At 43.1% G+C, this 14,437-nt stretch overlaps 1 protein-coding gene across 6 annotated transcripts in view; it reads right to left on the minus strand.

Moving 5' to 3' along the window:
* Positions 1-13,919, minus strand: part of ARHGAP22 (Rho GTPase activating protein 22) — a 134,695-nt gene extending 120,776 nt beyond the window's left edge. For 4 of the 6 annotated variants that reach the window (XM_040070889.2, XM_040070886.2, XM_040070885.2 and 1 more), the window contains exon 1: positions 13,806-13,919. In XM_040070889.2, the coding sequence (XP_039926823.1) occupies positions 13,806-13,839 (34 nt within the window). In that variant the 5' untranslated portion in view covers positions 13,840-13,919. Of the gene's footprint in view, positions 1-9,945; positions 10,038-13,244; positions 13,357-13,805 lie in introns of those variants that run through there. The other 2 variants (XM_040070890.1, XM_040070891.1) reach the window with 2 other exon arrangements.
* Positions 13,920-14,437: the final 518 nt, after the last annotated feature.

The following is a 14,437-nucleotide window of genomic DNA, read 5'->3' on the forward strand; positions in this document are numbered from 1 at the left end:
GTTCAGAGAACAAAACATGGCCTTGATGCTACCACGTGTAGCATCACTTCATTTGCCAAAGAAAGAAAAATAATGTGGATGTTGTGGTGTTCAGGGAATTAAAAAAAAAAAAAAAAAAAAAAAAAAAACCCACTAAATTAAAATTGATCACATTTACAACATTAAAATTGATCCTATTTCTTCACTTCCATGAAGCAAACTGCAAAATAAGGAGAGGCAGATTAGGGACTTAGGTCAGATTTTTAAAGAGTGTCCTTATTGTAATCCAGTGAAGGCAATCACATTGGTGTCTGTGATAAAATCTGCTTTGACTTTCTTCATGACCTGACTGTCAGGTCATCATGTTGTGCTTTAGAAGGAGCTATAAACCAGCACATCTACACACTAAACACTTCCATCACCAGAAGGCAAATCTGAATGGTATTACATCCTCTCATTATCAAAAAATTCTCAGTGACATACTCTCCACTTTTATAGTTTCAAATAGTTTCATATACTTTCTCCTTCCGCATCTTAAGGATCCACTCACCTCTCCTGTAACCATCCAGTAGGCTCTCATTCTGACCCCAACAACATTCCAGTTTTATAGACAGAAGATGGCATCACTTTGTTAAATTTCAGACTCAGTGAAAGCCCTGTCTGACAGGCAGTATGGATTTTTTTTTCCATTTCTCTAAACTGCTGAGATAAATCCTGCCACTCTCAACAAAACTGTGAATATCAGGTTTTGTCTTGTGACTCAGTCAAGAGAAATTAGTTTTCAAATAATAACTATTTCATGCTGTAAGAAATTATTTTTTTACTTTGTTTTTAGTTTCACTTCAAAATTAATTAAAAATGTGGAAATGTTGTAAGAAGTGCTGCTGCAGTATCATAGCTTTTTCAAAATTACTCTTCTCTTAATTTATGCCCTAAACACATTCCTGAATTTAATGTGAGCTAATATATAACATTAGCCCTACATTAGTAAAATTTACCAGCAACTTTTGGATTCTCCTGAGTAACCCAGTACTCCTTTATCCTCATTATTTTTTACATGCCAAAACAACGGTGTAAGGAAAAAAAAAAAAAATCTTAATACAGAGTTCACTTAAAATCAGGTTTTGATGTACCCAGGCATATTCTGTAAGATCACTCACTGTTGTCTGAGCTCTCTCAGACAGGTATTTTCATTCATAATCAAAATAGATACCGAGAACCACTTTCCCCCTTGCAGCAAACATCCTCAGGCTCTAGTATCAGCCCTTCTGGCACCACAGCATCCTCTGGCAGATGGTTCCAGAGGTACCAGAACAGCCAGCCCCCTCCCCATCGCCACCAGAACTGGAGGACCCCATTTCACACGCAGGCAGTAAGAAAACTCACTGTCCACGTTCAAATGTCTGTTGCAGAGGCCCATAGGAACTGAGCTGAATAAAAGTTCTCTGCCTCATCCCAGGCCACATTTCACTGCTATGACCAAAGTGGAATTTGTTTGAGACTGTCCAAATCCCAATCCACATTTCTGTCACAAATTATGTCATTACAAAAATAAATATCCCAAAAAATTGCTTTTACCAAAGGCACTAAAATGGTTCTTAGCCAACATCTTGGCTATTAAAGTAACCAATTAGTCTAATGATGCCAAAATCCACCTTTCAGTAAGCACCTAAGTCATCTCCACGTTGAAGTAGCTTAGCACTCTCCAATTTAACCATGAAAACCGAATCAGCCCCCAGTTTTCCTTTTGCATGTAGATATATACATTCTCTGCTACGTTACCTCACCCTCTAAAAAGAAGTTATTTATTTAACTGGAAAACTACCATCTTGTATTGACACAGACCTCACAAAAGACATCAAACACCTTGCTTTGAAATGTTACCAAATGTTATCTTGTATGTTTGCTCAGTCCCCCTTTGATACTATTTGTACAGCTCACCTAGTAATTATTTATTTCAGTCAAGAGTTAAAGCTTTCATGATCAGTCTCTGGAGAATGCAGATCTTTTTCTTATTTTATTTTATGCAGCACCATGTCTCAGTCAATTGCTATGATTGTTAATTCTTCATGCTGTCTTAGCTTTCCATTTCCTTAGTTTCTGGTCGTGACTGTAATAGTTAATTGCATTAGGGAGCTACTTAGCAACTTCATCTGCAAGTCAACAACATGGATCAGACAGAAATTTTTAGAAAGAGGAATTATTTATGGCTATTAACAGCATTGATGCTTATATTGCATGCTTCACAGAATACAATAATTGCATAGAGGTCAGAAGAAAACTTTTATGGATGAGCACAACCTGCCCTTAAAGCAGCAGCTATCTCAGATTACTGGAATCAAAATATCTGCTTTGATAATCTGATGTAGTTCATCAAGCCCCTGAGTCTTAATGGTGGAAATATATTATTTGTGCTTATCTATTTAACCGAATTATGGAATCAGCAGAACATACAGAAGAAAACAAATCAATAAATCAGACTCACAACTCAGCAAATAATTCACATGCTCTGGAGTCTGACCCAGTAATGCATTTTCAAAAACACCACACAGGTTGGTTTCACTCGTCACATTGTCATTAGTTGATTATTGATTTAGTCATACACCTAAGTTCTAAACAGAAATCAGTGTACGAAAGATTCTAACTCTCCTTGGGAAAAGGTTTAGGATTCATTTGCACAGCAGGGCAGTACTGAAATGCCAACCACATTCCCACCGAGAATCAGGGAAACGAGGCGACTGCAGCGCAGCCGGGTGAACTGCAGACCAGACAGACCCACAGATGGCACTAACGAGCCAAGACATTTTGGGATGGCAAATCAGCATGTAAGGCAAGAATCGGAATGGCAGACCTCGAAATTACTCCTGTGACTAGAAGTGACATGGGCACATGGAAGTTCTTCATATCCAAATGAAGATGAGAGGAGGCATATGAGCCAAGGCAGTGAAGTGCTGCTCAACATTCACTGTGCAGATGCCTGAGACTACACTAAATGAACTCCCCTCCAAAAGCCCATACTTGGTTGTCATGCCTCTAACAGCAAAATCAAGTATTATCCTAAGGAGTGTATCGGTAGAATTGGATGGAGCCACACTGCCACCCCTTTCAGAGGCAGCAATCCCTATCCAGGGGGCCATACACCACTACTAGAGTTCCTCTGCAACTCAGACCTGCCCCAAGCAATATCCACATTCCTTTTTCTCATCACGTCTATTTTCTATCCTGAATATGCACATAATAGAGACGACATCTTCCCTTCCCTATCCATACCATCCCCCCTGGAAATGTTGTATAGTCTCTTCTGCTCTCCTTCTCCCACTCCCAGCTCTGAACAGCGCTAGAGATTTGAGCACTCAGTAAGTACCTACTTAAACCAGACATGGAAATCAATCAAGTCAATGCAATTCAATATCAATTAAAGATGTAATCTTTTGAAATTTCATAGGCAGTTAGCTAAAATCAATATAGTCATTATAATTGATTTTGGCCAACAAACTGTCCTACAATCAAGGCACTTTGCTCCAGTGTTCCTTCAGTCTGATGACACAGTGACACTGCATAATATTTCTAATACAGTCTTTGTTTAAAGTTCTAGCCACAAAGGGAAGTGGCTTCCCATAGTATAAACAATATTCTCAGTTGGTTTATTTAATTCAAACTTGGCCTTATAAAAAGGATTCACTGGAAATGCAGGTAATATGCCTATAAAGAGATACTGAATTGCCTTTCACTGAATTGCAAGCAATAAAATACTTGGTTTAGATTTTTCTGTGTCCATCTCAGAAACATACACATCTTCGAATTTGATTGCTAAGATACCAGAGTCAGTAAGCACAAACAAAACCCAAGGTACTTCCTCAGTACAATCTGAGAATTGAGCATCTTGAAACACAACAAACAAAGAATCAAAGGCAGAATAATTGAAGTGGTCGGTGACAAGATACTTTTAGGCAACTAGAATAATATCAGTTATAAGGAACTGGAAAGGCTTTTAGTTCCCTCAAGACAGAGCAACAATCTCTACAGAAACAAAAAGGTGCTACAGAGCCACATAGCTGCTCACATTTTGTGATCTGGATGACAATTTCCACAGCCAGAAACACTGCCATAAAATCCAGCTTGTGCTTCATCACTTCTACTCAATAAAGCTGCACCTCTCTACTTGAAATATTTTATAGAGCAAAGTCATATGCTATGTTTACTTCTTTCCCTTGATTTGTTTCTCTTTCAGCAAAAATAAAAATAAGAAAGGAAAAATAAATGTGTCTGGAAACCCTTATTTTTTTTTTCCCCAAGAAACCCCATAAATGCATCACACTAGAAGCAGTCCTGTAACCTTATTATCCAACCAAGGGAAAAGCAAGGAGAAAGCTTTACATATTTTTATCTACTAACTTGTATTTTCTGCAAAGGTTGGGAAACCAGACAATGTACCAAACCAGGATTAAAAAACAAAACAAAACAACCAAAAACCAAAACAAAAAAAACCCAACCAAACAAACAAACAAAACCAAAAAAACCCCAAAACAAACAAACAAAAACACCCCCAACAAAAACCCAAGTCTGAAGGAAGGATCTGCTTGTATAACTATTTACTTGTTATTAAGTTCCTGCAAGAAAATCTGCATTCCCAAAGACCTAAATAAATCTAAAATCCAACATGAGCTAGTAAATTTACTACAGCGTAAACCAGAGTAACTCTCAGAGTAGAGATGACTGCTGTTAGAAATTGGCTATATTTACAGTCTGAAACATCTTTCAGCCCTTAACTGGAGAAACTGGAGAGCAGAAACTTTGGTTATATGGTTATAGATTATTTAGTTGTAGGTAAGCACATTCTATTTAAAAACAAAAACAACACATACAAAAAAAAAAAAAAAAAATCACACACAAACACATAGACAGCCTTTTGAGCAGAAAAATACCAAAGGGAGGGATGAAGGAAGATCTGAATAGCAAGGAAATTACTAAAAAGCAGCCATGGACAAAGAAACTGAGCAGCCTGAAGGATTCTGACAAGGAAAGATGAATGCCTAGAAAGAAGCTCAAATGGCTTGGGAAACTAGACTTCTCCATGAAGGAGCACCCTGTCTCTAGAACACAGCTTTATTTTCTCTCAAAGTCCAAAAGCCAAGGGTTCCACTTTCAGGACATTTCTATTTTATAAAGGTTGTTCTCTCCTATCCCTTTTGCACTGCCAGACAGGTCAGTGCTTTTTCACTGGCAACTGCGTGTGCACCAAGTTCTGAAGAATAACACCAGACTGATGAAATCCTTCCTATCAGCATGTTTTAAGGGTGAACATGCTGAGAGTACCTGGCAGAAAGGGAGGCAGGATTTCCTGCCAGTACACGGGTTAGGCACAGCCAAACAATGCACATGACTGCATCTGGTCTGACGTGTTGCTGTGATGCCCAGCTGTGCCATAAGCTCAAGCACAACAACGCACGTTGAAAGTTGCCTATAGCCTTTTTTAGGGTCATCAGAGCTGGCTCAGGTTTTCCATAAATATTTAACAGGCTCACTGTATTTCTTTTCTAGAAAAACTACGCCTCTGTTCCACCAGTACAGCATTTATGGAACAAAATCAGAAACAAGGGAAAGACACATTAGTTTGGGGGAAGTTGCATCCTGGCTGGCATGAAGAAATTAACCTTGGACTTCTTTGTGGTGTTCAACAGCCATGACCTTTCACCACCCTACAAACAGCATAGTCAGCTCGGTATAAGGCACATTCTAAATCAGAAAAAGAATTTTATATTCCAGTGATCTGAGTGATGTAACCATAAAAGCCACCTTATTGACCAGAGTTACTTTCAAAAGTATGCAGGTAGTTTATCTAAACATGGCAGCAAAGGGATAAGACTGAAGAAAGAAAAGAATCAGCTTCAATCATAGTTCTCTTTTCCAATGACACAAAATTCAAGGCTTCCATGAGATATACTAACCAATAGCCTGGTGATGTCTTGTCTTTATCACATCAGAGAACACATATACAGTAGCACAAACTGACATGCAATAATGCAGGACCTTTCCAGAAGTCAAGAAAAACCCAAGTATATTTGATAATTAATGCAATCCATCCCACAGAATACAAAAAAAAAAGCACCCAACCCAAAACTTATAGTCAGTGGGATAATTGAATTCTTTTCTCCTGAAGAACAATTGATATTCATCTTCAGACATGTTGCACTTCTGGAAAAGCGAAGTATTTGGTAATCCATTGCTATCATATAGGTAAAGGTCTATTGCTTTGCTGGTTTATATTTCACACTGAAGACCTTTCAGCTATCATACAAAGTAGTCCTGAACTTAAATTGCTGTCACTATCAGCAAGAAGACCAGCAGGTCTCAACTCCACAGAACAATTATTGAAATGAGTTTAACCTTGCATTTGCAAAAGAATTTGAATTACTGCTTCATATTGTAGGAGTGTGTGGTGATTTTGACACCTGTCAATGAACAAACCTTAAATACCACAGGTAAACTGCCACCAGCTGTTCTCAAAACTGCCCTGCAAATCCACAAAGCCATGCCAGCCTTTTCAAGTCACTACCATTAGATTGTGGATAAGTGCCAAGATGGAAGGATAATGACTTAATTCTTCCTGCTACAACAGATTGACCTACCAATTTACAATTTAGTAAAGTGAAATAGCCCATGTCCCTTATTATTGCAAATACAGAGTTACAGACCATATTGATAGTAAAAGAACAAGTACAGAAACTGCTCCCAGCAAAAGACTGTATTTTAAAGTCCCTTTATCTGCACAATCCTCTGAGATCTCCCATCTGGATCCAGTGCAGACTATTGAGAGGACAGATCAGCACTTAGGTCACAGCTATTTGATGTGTTGCTTTAAAGCACATGCACCTGTTAGACACGATGGACTACAACGTTATCTAGCAAACCCAAGCAGCTGCTCTCCACTCCCGTTGAACCCTGGCACAATCTCTAGAAAGCTGTACGTCTTCTCTGCCTGGTTGGTTAAAACTGCATGCCCCACGCTGCTGAAGGCACCTCTGCTGCTGGCAAAGCTCTTGTAACCCCATGGACAACCACACTGAACTACAGCTCACCACTGCCAGGAGGAAAAAAAGTCTTATTCCTTTCTTCCTACTTCCACTCTGCTCTTTCCATCTGCCAATACACCCAGCCACACATTCCTACACTGACAAGGTGAGACCGTTTCATAAGAAAAGTGGCTCACTGGAATGGTAGAAAGTTGTAAGTTTTTTTCTTCCTGTTGTTTCAGTGAGTCAAATCAGGTCAGAGAAGAAAGGCCAAATGAATACATTGAACTCACTCTGCAATCAGCAACAGCCCCTTGTAATCCTCCCAATGGCTATAGCTATCAATTTTTAATAATCTTTCCAGTCACAGTAGATTAAGGAACAAACAGAAAAATGCTGACTACAGTAACATTCAGTTTGGAGCTGGGATTGTAGCCTGAGCTTGTATGGCACCAAATACTGTGGAGTCCTGATCAGAATTGTAGCTCTACAGCACTACAGATGCTGCACAGGTCCAGGGCAGTGTAAAATCTCAGGCTCCTCAGAGGCACTCCTGTCACTCATGAGCTTTTGTTAAACACTGTCTTTGCTATGCCAAGCACAAGGACCATATCCTTCAAACAGTGACTGCCAGCATCAATCGTTCCTAAAATTGATGCTATGTGCACCAATGTTATTTGTCCACCCCGCTCCACAGGATACCACTTTCCAAAATTATTCTGGACTGAAAAAAAAAATAGAGAAAACCTTCTCAAGGCCTTTCTCCAGCAACAGGCTATAAGATGAAGTGATACCAGAACCCAGCCACTTTCAGTAATAACTTCCCTAAATTCAGCCACAACACTGTATTTCTCTTCTGTCAGTCATCCAAAGACCAGGAGGGTATTCATTCCCACCCTACTTTTCAGGGCATAACATTGAACCAAGAGCTCATTGTGCCTATTTCAACACTGTTGCACCTGTTTTTAATGTGCAAACAAATTCTGCTTCCTACTGTGTGCAACAGCTGGCTAAGTGACTTGCTGCACTGTCAGGGTTGTTCTGGTGGACAAAGGCAGAAGAAATATAGGAATTCTTACTCTACATTAATTCATACTCTGAATCTAAGTACTCAAATGATTGAGCCATAAGCATTTGTGACATCACTGGTTAATAAAGCAAAGGTGGCTCTTCTTAAACTGGAGGTTTGCAAAGAAGTACTAACCCTGTGCCTACAGTTCTTCCAAAGAGATCATGAGCAACTCAACCCTTTCCCATGCAACAGAACCAGTTCTCACTTTAGAAACAACATAGGCAGATTCACTGTCATTTATTTCTTATACCACAGGTTGTTTAACTTCAATACCAGTTCACAGGATGACAATATTAGTGAAGCATAACAATGCTTAACAACTGTTTTTAAGAGGAAGGATATTACAAGTAACTTTTTTCAACTACAGCAAAAATCTAGTATCTCCTCTCTTTAGAGGAGATCTTCATAAAGACTAATTTGCAGCTCATTGGGCACAAAGGACACACAAAAAACCTCTGTGGAAGGAATACGTGTTAGGAAGACTGTCAGCAGGAGCTTCCTTCATCCATGCTAATTTTAAATACTTAAATATGTGCAGGCCGAGGCAGCAGCTAGGCACAGATCCTTTCCTCTTCCAGTTCAGCAGATAGCTCACACTGCAGCCTCATGAAGGAGTTTCCCTTTCCCACCAGAGGACCCTTATCCTTGCATCCAACCACCCCTGCCCATAGTGCAGGGAGCTGAAGAACACAAGTTGTTTATGCTGCTGTGCTTGCAAATCATTTACCATAAACATAAGGGGAAAGCCAGCAAAGAAAGAAAGTCATTCTGGTAGTAATCTTACAATGAAGAGTAACACATTTATGCAGGTAGTAAAAGTGCAGGTGACTGTCCTCTCAGGAGAGAGGTGCTAGCATGCATAGCCCTTCCACTGTGCTATTTACACACAGACTGCCAGTTTCACCCTGTACTCCCTCAGTGATGTTCTATTAGTAATTAGAGAGCCCATGGCTTTGTGATTTTTTAATATTTAATTCCCTCCCCACAAGCACTCTCCCCAGCAGTCCAGCTGCCCTTACAGTTGAATTACTGCTCTTTCTTAACATCCCTTTCCCTCCCCGGGAGGTGAGGCTATGGTTCGTTATCTCAGATTCAGATTGCCTGTGCTTAATAAGCTGGTGCCTGCCTGCAAACTTTTCAGGGCTTTTTCTAAGGAGAATGACAACCTGCCTGAGCCTTCAGGCAGGGACAGAAAGCTGCTATTGCCAAAAGCAGCAATTACTCCAGCACACACCACGAATCCATTTGGAGAGGGGTATCTCTACAGAGATGAGAGGATTACACCTTTGAACAACTCCTGTCCTTCTTCATGGGACGTGCCATGAAGTGAGAGTGAGAACCTGAACCTGTCTCCAAAGGAATCTCACAAACATCACTTTCTTGACCCTGTCTCTACACGCACACAGCCACTGCATCAGGACAACAGAGGCAAAAAAATTTAGAGCCCAGAGCTTATAACACAGCTCATTGCCACACACCCCTGCACCAGAGCAGCACAGTGCTAGGAGCCTGACCCTGTACCAAGGAATAAAAGTAATTCCATGCTTCATTCACATCCCTAGGGCTGCACACAGTGAGAAGGGACCCTTGTAGTTTACTTGTTCCCTACTTCACCCCTTAGTCTGGTCCAATTTCTTCACACTGCCTTCAGAACTGTTAATCCAATACTGTACCAAGTCCAGTTCAATGCCTCCCTCCACAGCCCCCGTACTTGTGCTTTAGGATTTTCAGTTTAACTCAGCAGTTTCATCTCAAACTCCTCCAAAGCAAAATGACAAAACCCAGACTGCAGGGCAGCCCTACTGCCACCTCCTCCTGCTCCCCACTGTCTCAGAGATGTCTTCCTCCACCAAACTAAGATATAAACCAAATTATACTTACCAACACCTCATCCTTGCCTTTTACCCACATACCTCTCCAGAGAAGAACTCCCAAACTTGCCCCTCCTGCCTCGAAGGACCTCCCATGCAAGGATGTGGGGTAGTGAACCGCCCCCTCACAGGTGGGCTCCCCATTAAGGGCGGCTGCTCTCTGCCAGCTGCACGAGTCACTCTGATTGCTCCCACCCCCGGGCCTCCTGTGCTCCCAGCACTGCTGGTGGGCTCTGAGGGCTGAAGGAAGTGTTTGGAGGAGTTCACAGCTTCAGGGCTGTTTACCTTGGTTCCAGGAGTAGAGAAACTGGGTGTTACCATTTGCCTGGTAGGCTGGAGGTGCCAGGGCACGGGGATGGCTGTGTACAGCACCAGCCCCTCAAACCGGAGCTGAGGGGGGCTGTGGAGGCACCAGGGCTGCCCTGTGCAGAGCTGAGGCTGCAGGTGCTAAGGTAGCATGTGGTGGGGGCACCAGACACGTGAGAGCTCCCCTCTGGTGAAAGGACGGCTCTTCACACAGCGTGGGAGAAATAATTCTGTTCTATGACAAGAATGTGAAGGATATCAGTACATTTGCACCAGCCTGACTAACCAAAACGTCTCCTATCACTTTTCCCAGACTCCAGAAGTTTTGATTAAAACAAACAAAAAAGTTTTATTATTATGACTGTATGGGAAAATTTCAGCATACTGTAACATATATATGAGCATGTCACAAAGAGGTCAGAGTGTCACCCAAAAGTACAAAATCCAAATAAGTGGAGAAGCGTTATCTTTAGTGCCTCTACAACGGAGACAGACTGTGCTGAAAACAGGAATACTGTGAATTATATATCATGGCAGCAGACTAACTCTCTTTCTATAGATGGCAATCAAATTAGTCATTAAAATACAGGTGCATAAGCCTGTAGTCAGTCCAGCTTCCATTTTCTAGCACATTTAAGTGCAACTGGGCTGGCAACGGTTATAGGACTTTTCAAGCCAAAGATCAAATGCTTTGTTTTATTTTTTCAATCACTTAAAAACAATGAATCAAAAATGCGATCCTTGAGACTGAAGGATGTAGTCTGAAGACTACCTTCCCTCCAATCTATACAGAAAGTTCTCTTGTCTCCACTCTGCAAGGGCATATTTTTATGCCCTAATACATAAGAATGTGAAAATAGAAGTTCTCCATTGCCATCACTTATTTTGGGATCCTGGACTCTGTCAATTGCCATGCATGAACCCCTGTAGGTGAAAAAAAAATAATGCAAAATCTATTCAGACCTATCCAGAATGAATGATTTCCCAGAAGGCCCATTTATACACTTTAAGATTTTTCCATCTGTGAGATTCTACACCTTCATAGCTCTTATGAAAAGAAGATGTACCTCTGAACATGCCTCTGAAGGGTAATAGATGTGAGGTTGCTGGTGGAACAGCAAGGACTGCCTTATACTTGATAGCTACTTTTAGTAAGGAAAATTATCTTTTTTTCTCTACTGTCCCTTTCACAGACATTGGGAGCTACACCGTGGATGTCAGGCTCAAGGCTGGATCACACATTTTCAAAAGTTTGAATGTCTTTAACCCCAGGAACTTTCTTAAGGACAATCTACAAGTCAGACAAAAATGACAGCATCAAGTGTCACAATTCAGTACATTCTCAGCAGAGATCTGGAAGTTAAAGAGAAGCTGATGAAGCGTTCCTGTTTCCCCAAATGCAGGGAGCCTGAAGCAAAGAGCTAGCCACACGCACACACAGGGGTTTGAACCTCAAGAACTCTGCAAATACATGAACTTCCATCCCTAGGTTCAGCCACATTGCTGCCTTCTGTCACACTCAAGTGAAACCACGGGCTGTACTCTGAGTATCCCTTCTTGTCCCTCCTCTCCAATCTGTCTGCTCAGAGAAGTCACATTGCCTCCTTCCACCACTAAGTCCTCAATGGCAGAGCTAACAGTCGCTACAATGAAAAGTCAGCCAAGCTCATGCAGCAGACCAACTGCCCTTGTTGGTGCTCGCTGTATGCAGAACATTCTCACAGCCTTCTGAATATTTTACTTGTCCACTGTTTATCACCTGAATCTTCATTAGCAACTCCAGCTGAGACTCCAGGGAGCATGAGCTGCCATTTCCTATCCAGCTCAGTGTTGCAAAGTGTGACACTCACCTTCAAGAAGCAGTCAGCATCTCCAGCATGGCCTGTTTACAGTTCCTGTGAACAAGAACTACAGAAGAACCTTGCAGGATTGGGTTCTACTTGGTGAGCTTTGCAAGAGGTTACCAGTGCTTTGCCACAGCATTGCAAAAGTAAGAAAATTCCCGAAGTTTCCAAATGCAGCATCCCAGCTCTTTTCAGGAGATCTAAATTCATTCAGAAATAAACTTATCTATGCACAGGTAATGAACCAAGCAGAAGAAACCCAGAGAGAATGATACATACTACTATAAATTGAAACACAAAGGTACACTATAGTTTGCCCCCTACGTATCAGTAGCCCCTAGGGATCCAGAACGTCTGTCCCATAACTAGATTTCAATATGAATTAAACACAAATTAGTTACTTCCAGGTGATTTGAAGAAAGTGGAAGAATGGCAGGCATGACACAGCCTTCCTGTATGACCTTAGTAGCATCATCTAGCTTGTCTCATCAGAGCTATAATAGCTACCAGGAATGCTGGATAATACATATATTAAAAGACTCCCTTAGAAGGGGGATGGCAAAGAGGCAGCATCTACAAAAGTCTTGATGAACTTCTATGACACTGTGTAAATAAATCATGAGTACTTATGACTTTACTGTGGGTGCAGCTGTACATATCTGTTCCTGACACCTCCAGATGGCAGGAAGCTTCTTCTTTCCAAGATGCTAACAGCTATTTAATGGGCTGTTGGTATTTTAAGGGCTGTTCATCACGTAATACGGCTTTCAGTATGTGATGCAGCGACATTTGGCTGAAAGGACCTGTCTTGGAATCACAGTAGCTAGAAGCAGTGATACTTGTCCTGTTTGACAATACTGGCATGTCTGAAGAAAACCCTGATCTTTACATGCTCTTCTGACTGCGTTTGCTTTAGCTCTTAGATGATAATAATCTAATCTCTTTCCAACGGCCAGGAAGATATCCCTCTGACACTGCCATTAGTTTGTGAGTGGCAATGACGATTCACAAATGCCGTGTCAAACGAGTAACTGGTGCTGCCCCTGAAGACCACAGAACGCATCCCCTGCCGGAGCATCTCTTCCAGGTGACCTGACATCGAGACAGCGGCCGTGCCCAGCCCCAGCTCTCTGCTTTACAAACACACTACACCTCGCACCTCCGAGTGACTGCTCAAAGCATCTGTTGCAAACGCAGGGCAGGTTTTTCTTTCTTCCTTTTGTCTTGCCCACAGCTCACAGAACGAATATCTCCACCTCCTGCATCCAGCCCTGCAAGGATAATAGGCTACAGCAAACTGCTTCTCCCAGATGCTGCAGGTAAACGAGACACACCTGTCTGCAGCTGTTATAATGAATTCAGAGTTAGAAACACAGCATTAGCAAATAGTACAGAGGTGAAAACGCTATGTCGAGTCCCAGGACAGAGTACAATTTATTTTATTTTTTTTTAATTTGTCCCTGCAGCTCAGCCCAGACATTGCAGACCACGCCTGCGAACACCAGCACAGGTCTCCTCCTCCTAGGCTTCATTCTCCCCGAACGGTCGCTCCACCACCCTCCCCGGGGCTGGCTTCGGCCGGCGGGGCGGCAGCCGCCGCAGCCGAGGGGCGCTCCGCGGGCAGCGCTGCGGGCTGTCCGCCGCGCCGCCAAGTTTCCCGGTGCCCGCAGACGGTCTCCGTCCCCAGCCCGCGAGGAGCACGGGTGGCACACGCACTCACCTCTCCTGGCCTGCCGGATCTTGGGGCTCAGCATGCTCCCGGCTGGGCGCTGCCCGCAGCCTCAGCGCCCGGCCGCCGCCCCGCGCATCGCCGCCAGCGCCGCTCGCCGCTCCGGCCCCGGCTCGGGGGCTACGCTTCACGGGGGGCTGAATAAACCCCGATGCGTTATTTATCCGGCCTCGAATGAATTCCCATCCAAACTAGGCGTTAAGTGTGTCGGTAATTAGCGCCGGTAGATCACCGGCGCGCAGACACGGGGCCGGCCCCGGCTGCCGCCGCTAATTGGCCGCGCGGCCGTGTGATCGATGTGCCGCTTGCGGGGAGCCGCGCTCAGCCCCCGGCGAGCTGCGGCTTCCTCCGGCGGCGAGCGCTCAACAGATGCCTTGGCTCGACGAGGATCAGAGCAGGAGCTGAAGCTGGTTTAGAGGGATTTCTTCCGCCCTGGAAGAAATACCGAGTGCGCTGGTCCCGAGGGCAGCGGCGTGCTAGGACACCTGCTGTGCCCTGCATCCCTCCCGGGAGACATCCCGGTGAGAGCTGGGGAGCCGGGGGAGAAACGACCCACTGCTCCCTGCGAGAGAGAAAAACATCTCCCGCCCTGCACTGACAGACTCGCAAGATGGGCGCAAGGG

This window comes from Hirundo rustica, chromosome 8, assembly GCF_015227805.2.
Source record: "Hirundo rustica isolate bHirRus1 chromosome 8, bHirRus1.pri.v3, whole genome shotgun sequence".
Classification (NCBI taxonomy): Eukaryota; Metazoa; Chordata; class Aves; order Passeriformes; family Hirundinidae; genus Hirundo; species Hirundo rustica.